This window comes from Macaca thibetana, chromosome 1 (genome assembly GCF_024542745.1).
Source record: "Macaca thibetana thibetana isolate TM-01 chromosome 1, ASM2454274v1, whole genome shotgun sequence".
In the NCBI taxonomy this organism is placed as follows: Eukaryota; Metazoa; Chordata; class Mammalia; order Primates; family Cercopithecidae; genus Macaca; species Macaca thibetana.
Genome location: NC_065578.1, coordinates 201,704,579 through 201,728,930, shown reverse-complemented (window position 1 = coordinate 201,728,930; position 24,352 = coordinate 201,704,579). Strand labels below are relative to the sequence as shown.

Here is a 24,352-nt window from a genome sequence, read left to right as displayed (position 1 = left end):
TGTCCTTCCTGTGTTTGCTGGGAGAAGTCTCCCAAGTGGCTCTGGTAGAGGGAGACAGAAAAAAAAGCTAGACAATTAATTGCTCTTTGAGCTAAAGCACTTCTTTATGTTATTACTGGGCTCAGGAAAAGTCAGAATTCAACTGTTTTGGTACTCAATTAAGAAGAATCTTACCTTCTCGTCGATCATTTCTAAGAACTCGCACTTTCTCAATTTTCCCCAAGAGAGCCCCGTCCTCAGCTAGGAAAAGAAAAGAAGCACAGCATTTTGAATCTGGAGTTCATAAAGGGCTTTGCATTCAACCACAGCATTCTCAATCATCTGAGGGCCGATTATCTCCTTGGGCATCACAGAGGCACCTCTTCTTTCTGTGGATCTGATTTCTGGCTTGTTCACACCTCATCAGCACCCCCGCTACACTACAGGAAGACTGGTGCCCAGAGAAGAGCCAGACACAGGGATGAAATCAGTGTCAGTACTCACGATCATTGCTGTAGTCATCCACCAAGATGATTTCTTTTATGAGATGGGGTGGGCTTTTCTTAAGCACACTAAGAAAAGACAAGAAGATAAAGTTTATAAGGTCTTTTACGGGTATAAACTTTTAGCCTGGGGTAGGAAATTCTCATATCTTGGTCCTAACCCTTGGTTGGAGGAGCTACCCATCGCACCCTATGCGGAGTAGTCAGGAGACCCTGTCTGCAGCCCCCACTGACAGCCCTGGCCTGACTGTGCCTGGGACACAGCTAATGTCTTAACACCCCTGACAGGTGCATCTCCTGGCCTCACCTGACCACAGTCCTCAGCAGGGCCGACCTGGCTTCATTGTGAAACGTGATCACCACGCTGGTGGCCGGCAGATCCACCCGCCACTGCTTCCGCTGACACCTGTAGGAAGAGAAAGATGGTCCCCTGAACTACAACCCCCAGAGCAGCCACAGCTTGTTTAGCCCTTGAGAAAACAAGCAGACCGATCAACTGGGATGGACACGCTATGATTAACTTGTTATCTGCAGAAGTTCCTGGCCTGTTCTGAGATGAACTGCCAATGGGACATAAGGAAACAGAAAAACACAACCGGAGTTACGTTCTGAGAGATGAACGATTCCGGCAAAAAGTAACATATTGAGAACATCTTTCTAACACGTTAAAAAAAAGTGTTTTAAAACAGTGAAATCCCATTTCTACTCTCAAGCAGATACACCTCTAGAGATGCGCTTTTCACAAATTGCAGTCGTAATTTCTGAGGGGCAAAACCAACTGTGTGCCACTGCTCTTTTCTTGTTTTCTATATTGCCTACAACAAGCATGTGGTACTCCAGTGATATCTGGAACTTGACTCTCACCATGAACAGCGGACCCACTGGAGGTTTTCCCTGCCCAGGACAGCAGGGATGCATGTCCCTTGTCCTGGAAGGCCATCCCCAAATACCCTAGAGGGCAGTGGTGAAGTGAAGATGGGGAGATGGAGTGAGGGTACAGTCAGTGGGACCCTGAGCCTGCCTGAGCTCTCCTTTTCCTGTAAATGGTAGGGAGGAACCCTGGGATCACCTCTGCACAGAAGCTGATTTGGAGGCCAGATCTACAAAGCAGGGGCAGATTTCAACATGGCACCTCTCAAATTTGAGCTCTACAGACAGACACAAGACTAGAAGAACAGTAAGTAGCTTTTTTTTTTTTTTGAGGCAGGGTCCAACTCTGTCACCCATCCTAGAGTGCAGTGGCATGTTCATAGCTCCCTGTAGCCTTGAACTCCTGGACTCAAGTGATGCTCCTATGTCAGCCTCCCAAGTAGCTGGGATTACAGGTGTGCCATCACATCCAGCTAGTTTTTTGATTTTTTGTAGAGCTGGAGGTCTCACTCTGTTGCCCAGGCTGGTCTCGAACTCCTGGCTTCAAGCAATCCTCCCATCTCAGCTTTCTAAAGTGCTAGGATTACCGGCATGAGCCACGGTGCTCAGCCAGAATAGCTATTTTAAAAAATAGCTGATAGGTGTAGGTGGAAGATACTAAAGTATCATACACTAGAAATAAGCAGTTGAGGTCTACCAGGCTCAGCAGAACCCATCAGGAGGAACCTTTCAAGGCAGGGTCTACAGACTTGAAGAGCAACCTAGTACAGAGCAATGTTCCCAGAGAATCTTGAGAGAAAAATACACCTGGGCAGGACTGACAGCCCGCGAGGACTTCTGGAAACACTTAATTTCTGGTTTGACTGTATTCAGAGTTACTAAATTGTAATATTACTGATACCAGCTTGGAAAAGAGGCTTTGGCTTCAGAAAACCAGTTCTTAAATGGTGATGTTGATGCCCTGTGGTCATGAGGATGAACAGTCTTGCCTGTGAGGTGGCAAGAGGGGCCTGTTCGTCTGTCCCATGCTGAGGTTCCCTCCCTGCTGGCATTTATTATTTGCACAATGTTCCTGCAACTCTAGCAGTTAAACACACTGCCACCGGAATTGAAGAAGCACAAAATCTTTGTTGAGGCTCAGAAAATGATACCCCAAATAACACTGCTTTGGCATGCTGAGTGCTTTGAATCAAGTAGATTCAGAGACCTCAGAAATGAGCCTCAGAACCAAAGTCTCTCTCTCATCTTCTCCTCCCCACCCCCTCCAACTTCCCTTGTCTCAAGTTCTCTTATCTGCCTGAGGGAAGTTCATCAGAAGACTTGCAGTTGTCTTGGACCCCCTCTCTGGAATCTACATTAACCAGAGATTAACTCATATAGCAGAAGAAACTAAAAGCCCACACCAAGATCCCACTCCTGGAGACACTTTTCACTTATTCTTTCAATTACTCTTCTGAAGGCTGTCACCTGATTTACCTGCATGATAAAATAACCTCTGTTCTCAGTGGAGTTCTGCCCCTCACCTTCCCATAACTTGTCGCCACCTCCCCGACACCCTGGAGGAAATTTGTTCCAGGCTATTGTCTGCATTTCCATACTAATCATCTCCCCTAAACATCATTTACTCTTCTAAAATTGCCTACATCCCTCACTTGCCTCTCCCCTATGAAGAGAGTATTTAAGCTTCAACCATCTGGCCCTTCTTTTGGAGTCTCATATTTTGTGTGGCTCCTGTGCACATTTGCACATTAATAACAAATTTATTAATCTATTGTCAGTTTATTTCAGCTGACATAAAGATTCAAACCTTCACAGGGGGAGGCACACAATCCCTTCACTCTTATGCCTTCCATGGGACCAACACATTTTTTAAAAATTATGTAGGGGTTTTTTTTTTTTTTTTTTTTTTTTTGAAATGGAGTCTTGCTCCTGTCATCCAGGCTGGAATGCAGTGGCATGATCTCGGCTCACTGCAACCTCCACCTACTGGGTTCAACCAATTCTCCTGCCTCAGCCTCCCGAGTAGCTGGGGCTATAGGCGCCTGCTACCATGCCTCGCTAATTTTTGTATTTTTAGTAGAGACGGGGTTTCTTCATGTTGATCAGGCTGGTCTTGAACTCCTGACCTCATGATCTGCCCGCCTCGGCTTCCCAAAGGGTTGAGATTACAGGCATGAGCCACCACGCCTGGCCCTAATATAATCCCACTGTAGCTCTTAATATTGTTTAACACAACCATGAATTATCTGCTCCCAAAATTAGAGATAATATGTATCTAAGATGGGAAATCAGTGGACAAAGGAGACAGATTAAAAATATATACATATTTGGAACTCAGCCATCGCTAAAAACATTTAAGGAGTTAAGAACTGAAGTGGATGGTCTAGCAGCTGCCAAACATTGACCAGCAATTCCACAGGAATGGCCGCAGCTTCAGAGAAAGTGTTCAACAGACACTCGTTTTCCCTCGTGACTACTTCAGAAAAGCGAATTTTGAAAAGAAACATGAAAAGCAGTGCAATTAAAAAGTAATTAGGTCGGAATCACAAAATGAGCTTCTTTTGTTTATTATAGTTACTATTTTAATTAACCATGAGGAATTGCACAATATACTAGTTGTTTGGGGGGAAACTCTTCACTGTTGTTTGGGGGAAAAATACAGTCAGGAATTAATATCGAACCTCATTAGAGCTCCTGACAGCTAAGTCTTTCCTGACAAGTAGACTGATAGGCTGGTTTTTCTTTTTTCCAATTTTAAGAATTAGCAGATTGTTAGATTAAGGAAGTGACAATCTGCAAGACTTAAACTGTAAACAAATTAAACCAAAGAATGTCATTCCCAAGAACCCAATCTGTAATGCTAATGAAATAAGGACTCCGCGCTAGGAGGCAGCTATCCTCTGCAATTAGGTCCCACTTAACACAGCGCGAACTGCTGAGCCGAGCAGACCTAGGTTGAATGACTTACTCAACATGGGCTTATGCAGCCATAGGAGAATTTAAAAAGAGACATAAGGCAGCATTTTTTCATGCTAAATCGTAGTAAACGGAACCGATCCAATCACGTCCTATTCTCTCATTTTCCTTTTCTCTGCAGGAAGCCACATCTTCCAGGAGGGTTTGGAAATCTCACGGGGCTCTGGAAACGTTTTTTAGAACACGCATAGCTGCTGCCTTCATATCATTTTATTAAAATTCATCTACATATTCATAAGGTATCCATTTTTGCTAGGAAATGGCATTCGGGAAACTTAAGAGGGATCCCATTTTTAAGGCAAAGAGAGATAAAAAGTAAAAACTAAGAAATATTTTACATCCCAGAGTTAGAGCGAGTGTGTGTATGTATATGAATTTAGATAATAAATCCTCACATTGAGCCAAGAAGGTGGGGTCGGCTTGAAGAATGTCTTTAAAAAGAAAGAGAATAAATTTTGTATTTAAAGAGCCATATCCCTGCCAACCAGTCTTCACTACTCCAGAGCCAGTGAAAGAACACCCAATATAGTAACTCAACAGGGGAGCCGGCTGCCAGGGGCACGTTCATACTTGAGCTTTCTCTGGGAATTGAGTAGAAATGGTAGTTTATTTGAAGTCAGAGGCAGGAAGAGTGTGCAGTAAGGTTTGTTCTACCAGACAACACAGGCTAGAAGCAGTGACTCTGAGAAGAGTGGGCGGGGTTTCAGGCTGACTTTGTGGGCTCAAGTTCACTTGAGTGTCCAAGGCTCTGGTGCTAATGTGATTATTCTGCAAACTTCCTGCTCAGTAAAATGGAGGCTTTAAAAACTGGACATATAAAGATTTAAGAATCCTTTATTTAGCTTTAAATTTCTCTGACATTAGATGGCTTTCAGTACCCGAACTCTTGGTTAGCTGGAAATGGAAAAAACTGGTGAATCTAAACAACCATATTGTTTAGCGAGTCTCTCAGGGTGGAAGAATGAATCTGTCTTTGCGGTAGATGTTATACCTGGGCTTGATCAAGATATCGATGAAATAACCAAATGCAAGCTCTTTGGACTGGGAAGCTCCAGCTTCTGTCCAGTATCACAGAAGGCTGTTTCACAGTGTGGGGAGGAATAAAGAAACAGGTTTCCTACTCTACCTGGGGAAGGCCATGCCCCACCCTCACCCCAGGTGACCTCGTGTTTTTGCAAAGGGCCCTTGGTAACCTTGGTTACTGTGTGATGTGTGACAACTAACATCACTCCTCATCTGTGAAAATGGCCCTTACAATCTTGCCTGATTATTGGGAACACCAAATAAAAACGTGTGAAAAAGGACTCTGAAAACTGTCAAGGTCACTTTAATGAATGGAGGGTCATAATTCACATTTGGCAGCTGTGTGTCAATGGTGACTGGGAGGTCAGAGTGGAGCTTTCTCTAGTAACTTGGAGAGGCAGCCGACGAGACAGGCTCTGAGACACCTTTCAAGTCCACAGGCAGCAGCGGCTCTGAGTAGAGAATACACTGTCAGTTAAAGGGTGAAGGGTTCCTAGGCCTGCAAGAAGGGCTCAGTAGATGGAAAGGTGGGAGAAGATGGAGAAACATATTTAAATAAACTCTCTTTAAGAAAGAGTTCAAGAACCTCTACAAGGCCCAGAGAGGGGATGTGGCCAACAGTAAGACCACACTTCTTATGAGATGGCCACGAAGACCAAACAGAGGGTCACGGGAAAGAAAAATTCCTAGATGAATACGCACTATCTCCCTGAATTGCCCTTGTAATTCAGATTTTGTAAGGAAAATACTACACAACTTAACTGATTATTAAGTAAGCATTAGTTTATGCCTATACAAAGACAGGATTCTGTCACGGAAGAGATAGGGAATAGATACTTTCAAAAATAAAAAAGGAAAGTTATAAACAATGCCAAGCCTCCGCAGGCACTTTCTGGGTATCCCGTGCTAAGGGGTGTGCTCAGTCCCTCCCTGAAGCCAGCAGGCACTTCCAGTGAAGTCCCTCTAAGGGAGTTGTGTGTTCTGATTGGGACTGGAGTCCCATGTAGGAGCAAATCTGCTGGCAATGGGACTGTGAAATGCTGGTCTCCACAGCAGCTACATCTAACTGCATGTCTTTGAGCAAGTATTTGTGCTGTGGCTCAGGTTCCTGTGGAGAAACTCCAGGGCAAACAACACGAGGATCATGCAAGGTCACGGTATTTCCAAGGTCCTGATTGCTGTGATATGTATTTACAAATTATCATATTGGCATTCTAGATACATTCAATTTGTAAACTGAGTTTGAATCTGCCCGAGAGACAAATCTAGTTTTGATTTGCTGGCAAAAAACTAAGAAAAAAAAAAGTTTCTGGGTTTGCAAAGCTGAGGGGCAAGTCTTAGACTGCAACAGATTCACCAAGGCAATAAGCCTCTGGTGGTCTCTTGGCAGTAACAGACATCACTGTGTGTTTATGTGTGTAAAATATTTCATGCATGAAATTCAGAGATATTATAGAAGCATCCATGTACCACTCTGCTTGCCAAGTCTTAATATCTTGCAATACTGGCCTTTGATTTTAAAAATTTTAAATAAAATGACACATGACAGGATGACAGGTAATAATTACAGCCCTTACCTCAATCCTCATCTTCCCCAGGGGCAATCACTATCTTGAATTTGGTGCTTCATTGTTACTACGTGTATTTTAAATAAACTACCCATGTACACATTCATAAATTATATCGAGCATTTTTCTGCATCTATTCGAAGTTTGCAGAGATGGCACTGTGCTGTGACTTGCTGTTTTCACCTTTTGGGAGGTGCATTTGTTCTGACATAAACAACTCTACTTCATTCACCCCACTGCTATACTGCTTTTCACAGGAGGAAGGAATACACTACACATCATCCCTTTTCTGCTGATTATCTATTCTCTCCGTTCGAAACAGCGCTGCAGTGGACACCGTCTTTTTAGATAGCAGAGAAACTTTCTCTGGATTCTTTACCCACAAGTAGGACTACTTGTCACACATTATGAACCTCTTAAACTTTACTTGACAGAGCCAACTTAATCTCAAGGGGCTGGACCTAGTGTCACTCCTGCCCAGACCCGCATGAGATCATACTGCTCTGTATTCTCACCATCCCTAGGTATTACCATGTTTTAAAATTTCGCCAACCAGATTGGTATGAAGTAGTCATCATTTGAACTTCCATGTACTTGATTACTAGAGAGGCCACATATCATCTTATATGCCTAGGAAGCTGACTAGATTGTTTCTGCTGTTAATTGTCTATTCATGTTCTCTGTCCACTTTTTGATTAGGTTTTACCTACTATTTGGCTGTAGGAATTTATACGCTCTGGACATTATCCTTTGTCAGCCAGAGGCATTGCAAAAATCTCTGTGGCAGATGCTTTAATTTTTGTCAAAATACTTCTTAAGAGTTTTCAAATTGTTGATGCTGGGGTAACAATGTTCAGGAAAAGCTTTTTTAACTGAAGGTCATTAATATATTGTTGTAAATTTTCTTTCAAATGTTTAAACTTCTACAAATGCTTTTAACAGGTTATAACAGGTTATATATCCTTCATAAACATTGAAGGATTATGTATATCCATGTATATCATGGAGAAAATTATAAAACACAACTGAAGGACATTTAAAAGTGCCCAGTATTACAGAAATATTAGTTTTCTTAAAATTAATCCATAAATTCAGTGAAGCATCATGCAGGGTGTTTTCATGGAGCTTGAAGAGCTTATTCTTAAATTCATCAGGAAAAGCACATGGTCACAACTATCCACTGGAGTCTTGAAGAACACCACATAGCAGGGCAACATGCCCGAGGAGCTGTGAAGTGTTACTGCAGAGCCACGGTGATTAAGGCAGCGTGGTACAGGTGCAGGGTTACACACAGACATGACCAGAACAGAAACAGATGTAGACAAGTTCCATGCTATCCTTCATATACAGAGGAAGGAGATCTATAATCTCCTTTTTTTTCTGCGTAGATAATCCATTGCCCCAGCATGATTTAATAGTTCATTATTTCACCACTGATTAGTAATGCCACTGCTGTCACACCAAATATTTATGTCTACATCCATTTCTGTTCGGGTCATCTATGTGTGTAACCCTGTACCCGTACCACGCTGCCTTAATGATGTGGCTCAGCAGTAACTCTTCATGGCCCCTACTAGGCAATGTTCTTCAAGACGCCAGTGGATATTTGTGACCATGTGCTTTTCCTGATGAATTTAAGAATCAGCTCTTCAAGTTCCATGAAAAAACCCTGCATGACATTGCACTGAATTTATGGATTAATTTGAATAAATTAGTATTTCTATAATACTGGACATTTTAAAATACCCTTCAGTTATGTTTTATAATTTTCTCCATGAAAGTCTTGCACATCTTTGGTTGCATTTATTCCTCTGTATCTAACAGTTCTGCTTCCTACAGTGAAAGGAGTCTCTTTTCCTATTACATTTTTGAATTGGCCATTACTGATACCTGTTTTTGTATGTGGACTCTGTATTCAACACCTCACTGTGCTCTATTTGTTCTGATAGTCAGTTTGCAGGTTCTCTTAGATTTTCCACAAATCAATACATCTACATTTTGTCCCCGTCTTTCCATTACTCACACATCTTGTGATTCTTAAGATGGCAGTGATTATGGCCTGCAACACAATATACAATTTTTAAAAGTGGTAAAAAACAACCTTGCCTTGATCCTATCTTTAAATTGAACACAAGTAGATTTTTATCATTCAGCTTTGTGTCTGCCACAGATGTTTTACAGATGCCTTTCATCAGGTGAAGGAAACTCCCTCACGAGTGCTGAATCTCACTGTTTTCCCTCCCGCATCCATTAATATGACCTACAGCTATTCTCCTTCAATTTACTGAGAAGATAGATTACATTATTTTCTGATATTCAAACATTTTTACATTCCTAAAATAAACTCTTCTTGGATATGGATATATATGTGTGTGTGTGTGTGTATATAAAGCTGTATCAGATTTGCTAGTATTTGGTTTAGGATTTTCTGAGTCTATAACCATAAATTGAACAATTTGCTGTTCTTATACTTTCTCTTTCTGGTTTCATAGCTAGGTACTACTGAAGGAAATAGGGTAGCTTTCCTCCTTTTCTATTCTCTAAAACAGTCTGGGTTTTATGCAAACCCATTTGAGCTTTGTGAATTTTTGAGAAAGCAAATTTTTTATTGTTGAAAATTTCTTTTGATGGTTTGCACTTATTCATATTTTTTTATTAAGAGATTTTGGTAACTTAAATTTCCCTAGAAAATTATGAATTTCATGTAAGTTTCAAATTTATTTGCATAAAAGTATACTTCTAATTTTCTTATGATCTTAGTTATATCTGCTTTTTTACACCTAATATTAATGTTTCTTCTCTATTTTTGTTAATCAGCATTTTTAGAGATTTATATTTTTTAAAGATGAAGCTTTATATAGTACTCTCCAATGGATTTTTTAGTTCATTAACTTTTTCTTTTACCTTCCTTATTTCCTTCCTTCTGCTTTCTTTAGGTTTACACCCTGCAGTTTTTCCCACCTTCTTCAGTCACAGAGTGGATCTGAGCTACTCTACATAAGGAAAAATGGTTAAAAATCCAAGCAAATTCTACAGCTGAATAAACACAGGTAGTTTTCTCAACCATTAGATGGGTGAGTGAAATGGGGAGGGGGAGAAATGTCCGCAGGTGTGATGACCGGCTCTCCTAACTTACTTTGGGAGGAGAGTGGCGAGGCCCCTGCCTTTGAGCCAGGCCAAGGCACCTGCCTCCACATGTGTTCGGAAAGATGGAGCAGCCCAGGGAGTCCTGCAGCCACTTGGAGCTTTATTTCTCCAGCCAACACAGCACCTGAAAGTCTGAGAGTCTCCATGTGCACCCATCAGCCAGGCGAGATGAGCCAAGAGAGCCTGTGGGGGCATTAAATTAGCCAGCGGGGCCAGAAGTTTTAAAAATCAAAGGAACATATTAAAATAGATTCTGTTGCTTGTCAGCCCATCTCCCCATTCATATACAGATATTTGGTGGGAGGGGGAAGGTGTTAGCACCTCAGGATGCTAGGATGAAGGCTCTGGACACAGCTGGTGATGCATGGAGGCGGTGAATGCCTTCTGTTTCCTTGCCCTTGTCCATAGAAAATGCTTACGTGATTCCCATTTCAAGGGAAAGAAAAGGGCAGGCAGGTCTGTTGTTTCGGTGACTGTCCTGGCAGCCTGATGCAGCTGCCCATGGACACAGAATGTCCATATATGCCTCTGCTGTGAAGCTGGGGCTCCAGCCAGGCCGGAGGCAACCGCAGGCTGGGCACGTGCTCCTCATTCAGGACTCTGATTTGCTTCTGCGGTAAGGGCAGCTGCTTTAAGGCCACAGATTTCTGATTATCACAAAGCTCTGACGGTTTAGTGAGCATAACACTCATTCATGGAGATTATGACAACAAACACGCCTAGGCTCTGCCTGCCTCTCCCAGCCCATTCTGAATAAGTAGGTCCAGGTGAAACCTGGGAATCTGAATTTGAAAAGGCCCCTGAAGACAAGGCTTATACAGGTTGCTCTTAGAACTCATTTTAAGAAACACACAGAAGAGTGAGAGGTATTATTAGTGCAACAGTTCTCTAATATGGAGCCATAATTAGACTCATCTGGAGAGCTTTGGAATTGGACCTGGAACTCTGCTATTTGACCATATAGAACAGAAAAACTCTGCCTCCTCCAGATTTTGATTTCCCATTCCCCCTCCCTACCACAATCTGACCCCCAGTGGTCATCATGCATGAAGTGGCGCAGCCCACGCTGTGTTCCTCAAAGTCTACCAAGACTATGAAGCCTGACACAGACAGAGTCAAGACTAAGCCACTGGGAATAAGGCCTCCACATGACTAGGCTGAAAATAAGATCTAGCCCAAGCCAGAGTCTGGATCCATCACAAGGCAGAAGAGGCACTGGAAACAGGCCCTCCTCTGCCCAGCCCCAAACTGGGCTGGGGATGAATCTCTCAAGCTCAGGGCACTTCCACTAGGGCCCATCCCAAACAAGATGCTCAGCTTCACATTTTCAAGATGTGTTGCTATGGAGTCTACAGAAAATCTAGGCAGGCTACTGGATAGAATGTAAACTAGAAATGGAAGCCAAAAAAAGGAAAATGGAAAAAAGTTCACTAGCTGTTGTATAATGTTCATTTAATTAAAACATACTCTGAATAATCCTCCAAACAGTGATAATGGCATAATATTCCACCAAATCCACTAATTTCTGATTAGTTCTAATAGCTACTGAGTTTATTCTATACAGATCTTTCAAAACTAAACAGAACCAAATCCTAACACATTTAAAAACCTCTGCAGGACCCCTGTGAAATCAAGCTTCTTAAAAATCTGGTAGGCAGGAGATTTGAATAAGCTCCATTAATCACCTTAGGTTTGTCTCACTTTGAAATTATTAGTCTAAAATAGCTTTCTTGCATACTGCAGGCTATTGCATTCTGCAACACATAGGAGTCGGAAGCATATTCTAAAACAAAATGTTTATCCTCCCCGTGACACAGGAAACTCAAGCCTATCACATTTACTGTATTCCCTTTGAAGTCCTCTAATCCCACTGAAAAGCCAAGGGGTTCCAGAGGCAAAAAACGTGCACACACACTCGGGCCAAGCGGAGAATCCAAACACACACTTTTCGCTCACCAAACACTCCACGCTTCGGCACCGACCGCAGAAAATGCTGCCCAGAATAGGTGAGTATTCTCCACCAGAAGAGGAAAAACATTAGGTTTCCCCTTGAAGCTTTCAGCAAGCCATCGTTTGATGGAATAAAAATGTTTTTCTTCATTCAAAGAGCACCATTTGTCCTTTATTGCCTCCAGTTTTACCGACACGAAATTTTAGCTGAAAACTTTTCAAGAGTCAAGAGCTATTGAAAGATGAGAAAATAACAGCCCTGGATGAAGCCATCTGAGCTCTCCCATCACGCCCTCCGAGGGCTGCACTTCAGCTGCTCGGTCCCACTCACCTTTTAAGGCTGGAGTCATTTCAGAGAGACCAAATTATTATTGTCCTTTAAACTTTCATTCCTCCTGATGCCAGGGGACAAGGTGCCTTCCCTGGATGGAGGCTCACGCCGCTTATCAGACCATGTGAGCACTGTACATTCCATTTCTTCCCTCTTGCTAGTCCCCTGGGACAAGTGGCACCCCTAGTCCTGCTAGAGTAACTGCAGTAACTCCCTCTGCCTCCTGGTGCCCACCATCGTCCTCTTGGATATGTGAGCTCCGATTCCAAGCTGTCTGAGGGTTTAGTTTTTACTTCCATTGCTCCATGAAGAGATGTGCTTTTACTGCCTGTCTCAAAGTGGTGAATCCTTTAGAGCACTTTTCTTAGGGGTTATTCAGGCAGTTGCTTTTCTTTACTACCCTACTCTTGCAGTTCTCCCCCACAAAACCTGGGCCAAATAATGGAGTCTGTGTGACCACTGAGCAGTTCCGATTGTCCCAAGTGGACAGGAGAAAAGCTTAAGTTCCGTGGAGGGTGATGTTTTAGGGCACCACTCTTTTTCAGATACACTGAATTGCTCTGTTTTGGTCTGTGGTTAAAAAGACCAACTTTTCAGTTGGGCGCGGTGGCTCACGCCTGTAATCCCAGCACTTTGGGAGGCCGAGGCGGATCACCTGAGGTCAGGAGTTCGAGACCAGCCTGACCAACATGGAGAAACCCCGTCTCTACTAAAAACACAAAAAATTGGCCAGGTGTGGTGGTACATGCCTGTAATCTCAGCTACTCAGGAGGCTGAGGCAGGAGAATTGCTTGAACCAGAGAGGTAGAGGTTGTGGTGAGCCGAGATCGTGCCATTGCACTCCAGCCTGGGCCACAAGAGCGAAACTCCGTCTCAAAAAACCAACTTTTCACTTAACTCTACCATTACCAGTAATCAAAGGCTGCATCGGATTCTATTCTTTCCAAAGATGAAAGGCAAAAAGGTCATCTAGTCATGGATAAGAGTAAGCATGTCAGTTTGAAGTAAAAGAGTCACTATTTTAACCCTCCCTTGGCCCTGGCCTATTGGGGGTTCACGTAAAAAACAGGGACACCCAACTTTGTCTTGGCATGACTTGTTCACACCCTCTCCAGGCGAATCCAGCATCTAGTTCTCCTACACTTTGTTCATGTCAAATACAACAGCATTCTTTTGGAATCTTGGAGGAAAAAAATCAACTTCCCGTTGATGACAGAACGGAATGTTATGGTAAAGAACGAGAAGGTATTTGGTATATGGCTCCTAACACAACAGTTACTGTATTTATGTTTGGTCCTTGTGACTCTATTATAACGGATGCCTGAAGGCGCACGCGCCCTTCTAGGTAATACGAAACAAATACAAGTCTCCCTCTTGCTCCTATCTTAGAGATTTTGTTCTGGGAGAACTGTGAAGCCCCAGGGGCGAGTCTCGATTGGCTTAAGACAAACTCATGTCACCAACCTCTTTCACAGTCACAAATAGCCATGACGTAGTTCTGGCCCCTGAATTATAACAGAAAGTGCTAGAAGGGATTTCTGGGAGACATTTAGGTTGCTGTTAAGAGCAGAGAGACACTCAAGAAAAGCCCATTTCTGGCCCCCGGCTTCCCGCCTTGAAAGCGATCACGTGCGTGGAGCTATGGCGGCCTTCCTGCAACCACGTAAGGCAAAAAGGATGCAGCTGAAAAACCCAAATGCTGAAGATGGTGCTGAGGAAGGTCAGAAAGAGCTCCCAGGCGAGGGGAAGCCGACTTAGATGGTCTCTCCAGGTATTTTGTTAAATAATTTAACGTCTGTTTTGCTACAGTATCCTAATTGATACAACATAATAAATGAAAAAAAATCAGAATGGCTTCCTGGCAATACTAAACCAGTCACAATGAAACAACACATACAGAGTTTTAAAGAAAAAAAAAAGACACAACAAGAATTCTATGCATTATGAACTTATGGTTCTTATGAAGGGAATGGAAAGCAATTCTCAGTTAAGCAAAAAAAGGCTCAAGCAAACAACAGAATACAAGAACAACGAAGTGAAACAAAATATGTTGTCTGTACAAGAAACATGATGGAAAAAGCAAGAGAAAAATGAAATGACATTAACAATTAGACGACAGACCAAAGATAAAAATGGCTACGAGGCCAGGAGTGGTGGCTCATGCCTGTAATCCCAGCACTGTGGGAAGCCAAGGCAGGTGGATCACCTGAGGTCAGAAGTTCAAGACCAGCCTGGCCAATATGGTGAAACCCTGGTTCTACTAAAAATACAAAAATTTGCCGGGTGTGATGGCATGTGCCTGTAGTCCCAGCTACTCAGGAGGCTGAGGCAGGAGAATCGCTTAAACCTGGGAGGCGGAGGCTGCAGTGAGCCAAGATCACACTACTGTACTCCAGCCTGGGTGACAGAGTAAGACTTCGTCTCCAAAAAAGTAAATGAATAAAATTAAAAAAAAAAAAAAGGTTAAGAGTCTATTAAACTTTAGACCATCAGGTTGGCTTAAAAATCAAAATATATGCTGCTACAAAAGATAAACGATAAACCTAAGACAAAATGGCATCCAAAAAAGAAAGAAAGAAAGAAAGAAAGAAAATCAATAAAATACAAAAATATATCAAGAATAAATGAAATAAAGTAGGAGATTAACATTTATGCAAAGCAAAATGTATGGCAAAAAAGGACAACTTGTTCAAGGACAGCCTGGGCAACACAGAGAGAGCCCATCTCTATTTAAAAAATAAAAAATAAAAAAAAATAAAATGGGGTAACTTTATGTCAATAAGGGTATAATCCATGAATATACATCTTCTAAGCCCCTCATGCTTAGAAATAAGCAGAAACTCCTAACACTGTAATGTGAGTTTCAAACGCTTTTGTCAATAATAAAGGTTTTGAATGTAATCAATCAGGTTGGTTGAACATGTACATTTGAACTTTGAAACGAGTATAGATGTTACTAGCCTTTAAAAAAATACCCATCAAATATTGACAGAAATGAGAAGTAAAGATTGTAGCCTCTAGGGGCAGGCTGTTGTTTAGACCTTACCACTGCCTGCTTAATGGGGCAAGTTCTGTTTCTCTAACTATCAAATCTTAGTAACAATAACAACAGTACCTACACCTCATAGGGTTGTTGTGAGAATTAAATGAGTAACGCATGGAAATTGCTTAGTATAGCACCTGGAACAAAAATCTCAATTAAAGGTAGTTACATCTCATGCCCAAAGTAAAACCCTCCATACCTGCAAAATAATAACATTACAAAGTTATAATGTCTGACTCCACAGCAATAAAGTGAGGGGGAAAAAATCCCCAATGACCTAAGTTTAAAAAGATTAAAAAAAAAAGAAAGAAAATCAGTTTCTTACCATTTTGAAACTCTTTCCTAAATAAGTAATGTACCCAAAAAGAAACCAAAAATAGAATTCCAGAGTGGTGAGAAATAATAATAGTGGTCATTTACAAGTAGGTTTAAAAATAACCAAAATTATCACACTATATTTCGTATGATGTGAGACTCAGCCAAAGAAACCACTCAGAAACCAATTAAGTAGACATAAAGCAAACATTCAACATTCAATTCTCATGTGGCAAGGGGAGTGCAGAGGAAAGCAGAGGGAACAGGCACACATGAATGCATTACAGAAAAGCAGTGGAATGTATATAAAGTCCCAGCACTTGGATGTCAAGGATGAAAAGAAGAAAGAAGTAAGGAGGAGAAACCAGAGACACATCACTGGCATTTTTAAAGAAGAAAAAAGGGAAAAGTTTATAATTAATAAAGATTTAAGTGCACATACATATAACACTATGCCAATAAATCTGAAAATCCAAGGGAAATTTATTCTTTTGGGAAGATATAAATCAAATTAATTTGAGTAAAACATAGAAAAACTTAACGTATGTCAATATTTATGGAAGAATTTTAAAAGGTTATCAAAGGATTACTGTAATTAAAATAAAAATAGCTCTAAGTTTAGATGACTTTGAAAGGTGAGCTCCAAGAAACAAATAACTCCTTTGCAAATCAGTTTTTCTGAAGCATCTGAAGAAATTTAGGAATTTGTTCTAAATTTATTTTACAAAGTTAACATAATCTTGAAGCCAAAGCTAGATGAAGGAAGGAGGACGGGAGGGAAGGAGGAAAAGAAGGCAGGCAAGCTGGCCGGCCACAGATACTTTCAGCTATGAACCTTCATTCAAAACCTAAAATAAAGCAGTAGCCAAACTCAGCAATAAATTGAGTAAATTGTGGTACATTTTCAGAACCAAATAACACACTGTCATCTCAAATAGCATTTCCTTTTAAATGAGAGAGTGAAGAGGTTATTCAAAAATATTTACCCCAACACTATTAGCATTAAAAAGGAAAAGAATCTAGCAGTCCATTAATAGAGAGCTAGCTAAATAAACATAAAATGGGATATAGAGTTTTTTAAAAGGGAAGTTATATATTTAACAATCCTAGAAAATATTTCCTATGTATTATTGAATGAAAAAAAGCAGGCAGGTAAACAGCAAATACAGTGTCATTTTATTGTCATTGTATTTATATAAAATGACATACATCGAACATCAGAGGGTATGACGCAAATTAGGAAGGACATTCACAAGGGAGGAGACGATGTGAAGCTTTTAGATTTTTTTTTCTGTGTGCAACAAACACGTATCTACTTTTAAAAAGCTTTGTCTTTAAAGAAAAAACCGGTTTTGAGTAATTCGGTGTATTTAAAGAAAGAAGAACTTGGGGAGTTCGTGATACAAGGTTGCTAACAGCCCACTGTGTAGACCATTGGTATCTAGGTGAAACAGAGACCAATTCAGAGATTTTAGCTAATATTTGGCCAAGACAAGGTTTGCCAACAATAGAAGGCAGATCATTACCATCACCGTCACATCTTACCATGATTTCCTTATGGCGGGTCTGACTAAGCCCAAGAATGGACCAACCCTAACAGAAGTGCCTTCGTTTGATGGCACCACCATGCACTGGCCTCCAGGGGGTGCCTCTTTGCAGATGGGATTCTACAGTCAACTGGGTTAACTGAGTGATTCCATAAAAGCAGCTACCAAGAGAGATCTAGTTCAGCCCAGACAACACGTGGGGACAGTGAGTGAGCGGCAAAGCCTACCAGGAGCTGCGCTGGGTGCTAACCAATCTCAAGGGCAACCTGTGCACCAGAGGCCCTGCAGGAGATCAAGCTGAAGACCACCCCCAGAGTTTCGACTCCCTTTATGCCTTGTCCCCCTCTCTATAGCATGGGAACCCAAAAGTAGGCTCTGGTCCCTCCAGGACTGGCTATCATGTAGCAGCAGAATCAATGGCACTCTTCTTTATTTACCTAGCGAGGGTCCATAATTCCTAATCTGTGATTCCAACATTAAAAAAAAAAATCCTGGAAAAAATCTGTATCCTATTTGGTGACAAAGCCTGCCGTGATCTGAATTATGTGGCAGTAAAACCTAACCTGATGTCTGTTCTCCTGATTTATCCCACTTGGTATGCATATTCATGTTTTGCTGCAAAAATATTAGTGTGTTTGATTACAAGGTACTGTCTGAAGATTTAAAACATTATTTCACAAATTGTGCATATATCATTAATACCCCTCTATATTTTTTTTAAAAAATCTGAATTCCCTAAGAATTTCAGTGAGGAATTAGAAAACTGTCTAATTACAGATAGTCTCTGTCCCAAAGTAGCTTATGAAATACCTGGAGAAATCATGCACAGCTGTAAAACAAGAAAGCCCAGGCACAGAGACTCTGGTTGGGGGTGGCAAGGTCTCAAGTGAGGGCAGCAATCCCATGGCATGGGGCCAGTCAGAAGCGACTCTTTGGAAGAATCTAGGTGAATTGTGTTTTAAGGGACACACCCATTTAGAAAGGTTTAGAAGGGCAGTGGAGAATAACATGAATGAACAAACGCTTTGTAAAGAATGCCCCCACATCTGGAATGCATCCACATAAGAAGTCTCAAGAAAGGTAAGTGGGTGGGGAAGGCAGGACTGGCTACTGCAGGCCATCTATGCAGGGCCCAGGAGAGGGATCCAGGTGCCCTCACCATAGCTTAGTTCTTGTGTGGGAGGGGCACATAGAATACAGGCCTGGGGGAGGTAGTGAGAGATCTGAGGAAGCAGGTCCAGTGACTCAGAAGGGAGGACAAGGGACTGCACCAAGAGTGGCAATGAGAGGAAAGGGTTAATTTGAGAGGGATGCCAGAACAGAAAGCTACCAAGGCCACTTGGGCAGCTCATGGTCCCACGCACCAGTACATGTTGGCCAAGCAGCATTAGGCAACCAGGGCATTGCTTTATTCTAGCCTACAGCAACATACAGGGAATTTTCCAACTTCAACAGGATGCACTTACATGTGAATATCAAGAACAAGTGCCTTGGCCTTTGCACTTAAAGAATTACCAAGAATAAAAAAGACTTGGTTTAAAGGGACACAGCAAAGATGCCAGAGGAAATTCAATCATCATCATAAAGAAGAGGCAACAGATAACAAACCCAGTGTCCCTTAAGCCATCGGTCCCCAACTTTTTTGGCACCAAGGAACAGTTTCATGGAAGACAATTTTTTCTACAGATGGTGGAGGGAGGAGATGGTTTGGGATAAAACTGTTCCGTCTCAGATCATCAGGCATTAGATTCTCATAAGGAGCCCACAACCTAGATCCCTTGCATGTACAGTTCACAATAGGGTTCGTGCTCCTATGAGAATCTAATGCCCATGCTGATCTGACAGGAGGCGGAGCTCAGGCAGTAATGCTCGCTCATCCCCTGCTCACCTCCTGCCGTGTGGCCCAGTTCCTAACAGGCCATGTGTTGCTATTGGTCCATGGCTTAGGGGTTGGGGACCCTTGCTTTAAGCCTATTTTGGTAACCAGAAATACCTCCACATTTAAAAATACACATTCAGGGATAGATAACAAAATGATTTTAAAACCATCCATAAACGTTGACAATCTCAACTGTGTAACTTCTACCCAGGCCTGCCCCCTGAATTCCGGATTTTTGTGTATCTTCATCCACCTACTTGACAGTTCCACTTAGATGAAAACTTCTCTCCTAATCTTTCCAGCAATGCTTCTTGAATAGCAGCTATTCATTTAGTACTGATTATGTGCCAGCCACTGTGCTAAGTCACTTACAGGTGTTAACCCACTTAGTCCTCACAGCAGCCCATGAGATGAGTTTATCATCACCTTAACTTATATCTGAGGAAACTAGGGCACGAAGGAGCTAAGTGACATGCCAAGATCGTGCAGCTGCTGAAGGGATAACTGGGATTCCAACATGGCAGACCTGGTGCCAGCATCCACACCTTAACCAGGAGGTTGTACTGCTCCCTGCTCAGCAAAGGACAAGTCCATTCTTCAAGTTATTTGGTCAAGAAACTCAGTGGCATCCTTCACCCCTCTCTTCTTCACACTCCACATCCGATTTAGCATATCTTGTCATCTCTACCTTCCAAAGGCATCCAGAATCCAACCACCTCTCACCACCTCCATTGCTAGTCCCCTGTTCTTAGCCACTGTCATCTTGGCTGGATCATGGCAATAGGTTTCTCCGCTTCCGGCCTTGTATTTCCCACCCCACCCCCAATAAATCTGGTCTTATCACAGCAACCTTTTAAAAGACTGACCCTTTAGAGGCCTAATTCAGGTCATGCTGTTCCTCTGCTCCCAAACCTACAATGGCTTCCATCTCACTCAATGGCTGCTATGATTTGAATGAGTCTCTTCCAAAATGCAGGTGTTGCAACTTAACAGCCAATGTAGTGGTGATAGAACCTTTAAGAGGTGATTAGATAATGAAGGCTTCTCCCTTTGCGAAAGGAACGAAGGCCCTTTAAAAGGGCTTAATGAAGGGAGTTTGTCCCTTTTTTGCCTTTCTGCCTTCTGCCATGTGAGGACACAGCCTTTGTCCCCTCTGGAAGATCCACTGTTCTTGGTGCCATCTTGAAAGCACAAACCAGATTCTCACCAGACAATGTGAGCCTGCCGGCTTAAAGATCTTGGACTTCCCAGCCTCCACATTGTAAGAAGTAAACTTCCGTTCTTTGTCAGTTACCCAGTCTCAGGTATTTTGTTATAGCAGCACAAAACGGACTATGACAAAGACAAAGCCAGTGCCCTTACCACGCGCCTCCAGGCTCCTAGGGCTTGGTGCCTTGACTCTTCTCAGACCTCACCTCCTTCTACTCTTCCTCATGGCCTCCTGCCTAGCGACTCTGGCTTCCTGCTGTCCTTTGGATAGGCCTGGCACACTACCTCTTTGGGGGACTTTGCCCTTGCCACCTCCTCTGATGAGAACTCTCTTCCCAGTTATTCAAATGGACACTCCCTCGTCCCTTCCCTCAGGTCTTTGCCTAAACACCTTTCAGTCAAGGAGACCTTCCCTGATCACCTGTTTAGTACTAAAACCCTTGACTCTTCTTCCACACTCCTAACCTCCACCGCTTATTTTTTTTTCTCTTCTGTATTTAACATGCTTTTTAAAAACCATATAATTAATGATTTATTTTATTGTTTTCTCCCCCATCCTCTTAATGTGAGCTCTATGATGGCAGAGTTGTTGGTTTTTTAATGTTTCGTTCACAGCTGTTTGCCCAGTGACCAGAAAAACACCTGTCATGCAGTTAGCACTCAAATCTTTGCTAAATAAATGCACAAATCCAAGAATAAAAGGAAATTTTCAGTGAACATAAAACTTTAAATCCAAGTACAATATTCCTATTGGGATATTTCCTTTTTTAAATAACGTGAATTTCCAAAGAGGTGTGGATTTTCTCACATTATTGTCAGATGAAGAAAATCATGACTCATTCAATACAGTTAAGACAGTCGTTACTATAAAAGTCTGAACTTTAAATTTTACAGATGGCAGCGGGGATTATGGGCCTCATGGGTTCCATCATTAACATTTAACAACTCCAGAGTACAGGCCGGGCACAGTGGCTCACGCCTGTAATCCCACCACTTTGGGAGGTAAAGGCAAGAGGATCGCTTGAGGTCAGGGGTTTGAGGCCAGGGCTGGCAACGTAGCAACACCCTGTCTCTACTAAACAATTTTTTAAATTAGCTAGGTACAGTGGCGCATACCTGTAGTCTTAGCTACTCAGGGGGATGGCGTGAGCCCAGGAGTTTGTTACAGTGAGCTATGATCACACTTCTGTACTCCAGCTTGTGCAATGGGGTGAGACCCCATCTACATAAATAAACAACTCCAAAGTATACGTGAATTGTCAGTTACACCAGTGAACAGATAGGTGTTTTGGCTTAATAATGAATGTACCATAAACTGACAATGCTGCTTCTTTTAAGTTCATTAGAAACGTCACAGGTAATCTCTGAAACCATATTCAAGTGAAATATATAGCCCAAATGACAAAAAAAAGTTAAAATAAATTTTATAGTACTTTGACTGTTTCCTAAAATATACAAAACCCTTCCATTGAAAAAGAAAGTTGTTTTTCCAGTTTCGTGGTTCCACGACGGCGGGGGGGAGGGGGGGGGGAAGTGATGGGTTTTAAATGGGTAGTTGAAGTAGGACAGTTTGTTAGGACCCAAAGATTGATCTCGTTTATCAAGCAAAACTGTTGACTCCATTTTTCCTGGTCTAATTTCTTTCTGAAATAGGTAGGATCACTGCTTCACAGCTATTTCCACAACTGTTTTTGGTTCTATGATAAAACAATACAATACCATCTCAATGTGACAGAGGCATTCACATACTGGAAGGCGAAAGTCTGCCAGGCATGTCACACATTTTGAGAGCAAAGCGTAACAAAGTAACAGTTCATTCTTTACTCAAAGCTGATATATATACAAGCCACTAGTCACTATCCTAATGTCCTGTATCTGTGTGATGTATGTAGTTTATGTGTACATCTGAATCTAATAAAAATGCTGTAAGACAGGCTGGGCAGGCATGATTGTTGTTTTACAGATAAGAAACCCAGGGTTTACAGAGAGATTATTTTAACTTCAGTCTGGGAGCTAATAGCTGGTTGAGCTATTACTAAAAGCGACACATCCCAACTTCAAGCCTATATTTCTATTTACTCTCCTTCGAGATAGATATTACTGCTCAGGGCAAAATTTATAAACTGCCAAATTCGGAGTGGATTTGAATTCCAAATACAACACCCAGGTGTTTTCCCTGCTTTTAGTGACAATAAAGTTCCTTGCTGTAGACCAACCTACTCACTAAAAGCAACCAGAAATTGTGGATGAAATACACTGAAGAATCTATTTGAAGGCACTGGAGAGCTGGCAAAGCAGCCACGTGTTGTGAGGTCAGGTTTCCAGAAAGGAGAAGCACCTAGAGAGGAAGGCCAACATTCTCTGATCCTCTTCCCCTCAAACAGCATGGAGCCAAACGGCCGACAGAGCCTGGCCAAGCACAAGCAATGGTCTTGTAGGTGCAGAGTCAAGTGAAAGCCTCTGGAGGTGCCATGGGGCTGTGGAGGCCAGAAATGGACTTCAGGGCTTGTTGAGGAAACTGGGCTCTGATAAATATCCCAGACTTCCAGGTCGAATCACGTAGGGCTACTTCCTAGTGGCAAAAGAGAACTGGAAACTCACCAGCTCTCTCATAAAAGACCAAAACCCAGCTTTATACCAGCTCAATTCCAGACTTGATTAAGGTGACCTGCCCTATTTTAACTGCTTGCCAGAGAACAAAACTAAATCCTCTTTGGAGGAAAAAGTCAGTGAGAGCCCTGAAATATCTCTGTATTTATTCATACACAACACAACACAATCACTGAAATGAAGAATTCAGCAGTGGATTTAAAAGCAGACTAGACAGAGCAGAGGAAAGGATCAATGAACAGGAAGCAGGCCGATAGAAATATATCCAGACTGAGACACAGGGAATCAAAAAGAATAAAAAGTACAGAAAACAGCTTATGAGGGACAGAAGAAATGTAGAAATATCTAACAAAGATGAAATGAGGGTCTCAGAGGAAGAGGAGACAGAACTGCAACATGGCAAAACTGACAAGGCACGAAGCTCAAGAGTCAGGCAATTCCACGAATCCCAAACAGGTTCAGCACAAGGAAAACAACTTCTAGGCATATTACGGCAAAATTGCTGAAAAAAAGAAATATCTGAAAAGACAGCTGGAAGGAAAAGTCAAAATGTCTTCAAAGAGAACAAGAAGACTAAAAGTACATTTCACCAGAAACAACAAAAAACAGAAGACAACTGAAAGACAACGTAAAGGTGCTGACAGTCACTGTCAACCCAGAATTCTGCAGTCAGTGAAAAGACTTCAAAAACAAAAGTAAGCCGGGGGTGGTGGCTCACGCCTGTAATCCCACCACTTTGGGAGGCTGGGGCGGGCAGATGGCTTAAGGTCAGGAGTTCAAGACCATCCTGGCCAACATGGTGAAGCTTATCCCTACTAAAAATACAAAATTAGCCAGGCATGGTGGTGGGTGCCTGTAATCCCAGCTACTTGGGAGGCTGAGGCAGGAGAATCACTTGAACTGGGGAGGCGGAGGTTGCAGTGAGTTTAGATTGCACCAATGCACTCCAGCTTGGGTAACATGAATGAGACTCCGTCTCAAAAAAAAAAAAAAAAAAAGTAAAGTGAAGATGTTTTCAGACCAACAAAAGGATAGAATTCATTGCCAGCAAACTGGTACTAAGAGAAATGCTAATGAAATACAGAAGGAAAATGGTCTTAGGTAGAAAAATAGAAATATAAGAAATGAGGAGCAATGGGAATATAAATATGTGAATAAATCAAAAGGATATTTACTGCATAAAACAATAGAAGATATCCTGTAGAGTTTATAAAGAGAGAATTAAGCTGAATGACATAAGGAGCACAAAGGGCTGAAGGTTAAGTGGGAGGTAAATTATTATAAGGTCTGTGCATTGTCTAAGAAGTAATAAAATTATTCATTTACATTAGGTTCTACATGTGGACTTGCTAGTCAAGAATTTAGCAAACCAATAGAGAAGAAAATACTTAATGTAGAAGGA

General features: G+C 42.0%; 1 protein-coding gene across 1 annotated transcript in view; it reads right to left on the bottom strand.

Annotated features, from left to right (window-relative positions):
• GALNT2 (polypeptide N-acetylgalactosaminyltransferase 2) overlaps nucleotides 1-24,352 on the bottom strand; it is a 1,373,297-nt gene that overhangs the window by 44,829 nt on the left and 1,304,116 nt on the right. The window contains exons 5-7 of the mRNA XM_050769229.1: nucleotides 790-888; nucleotides 484-551; nucleotides 175-240 (exon numbers count right to left, since the gene is read on the bottom strand). Of these exons, the coding sequence (XP_050625186.1) occupies nucleotides 175-240; nucleotides 484-551; nucleotides 790-888 (233 nt within the window). The remainder of the gene's footprint in view (nucleotides 1-174; nucleotides 241-483; nucleotides 552-789; nucleotides 889-24,352) is intronic.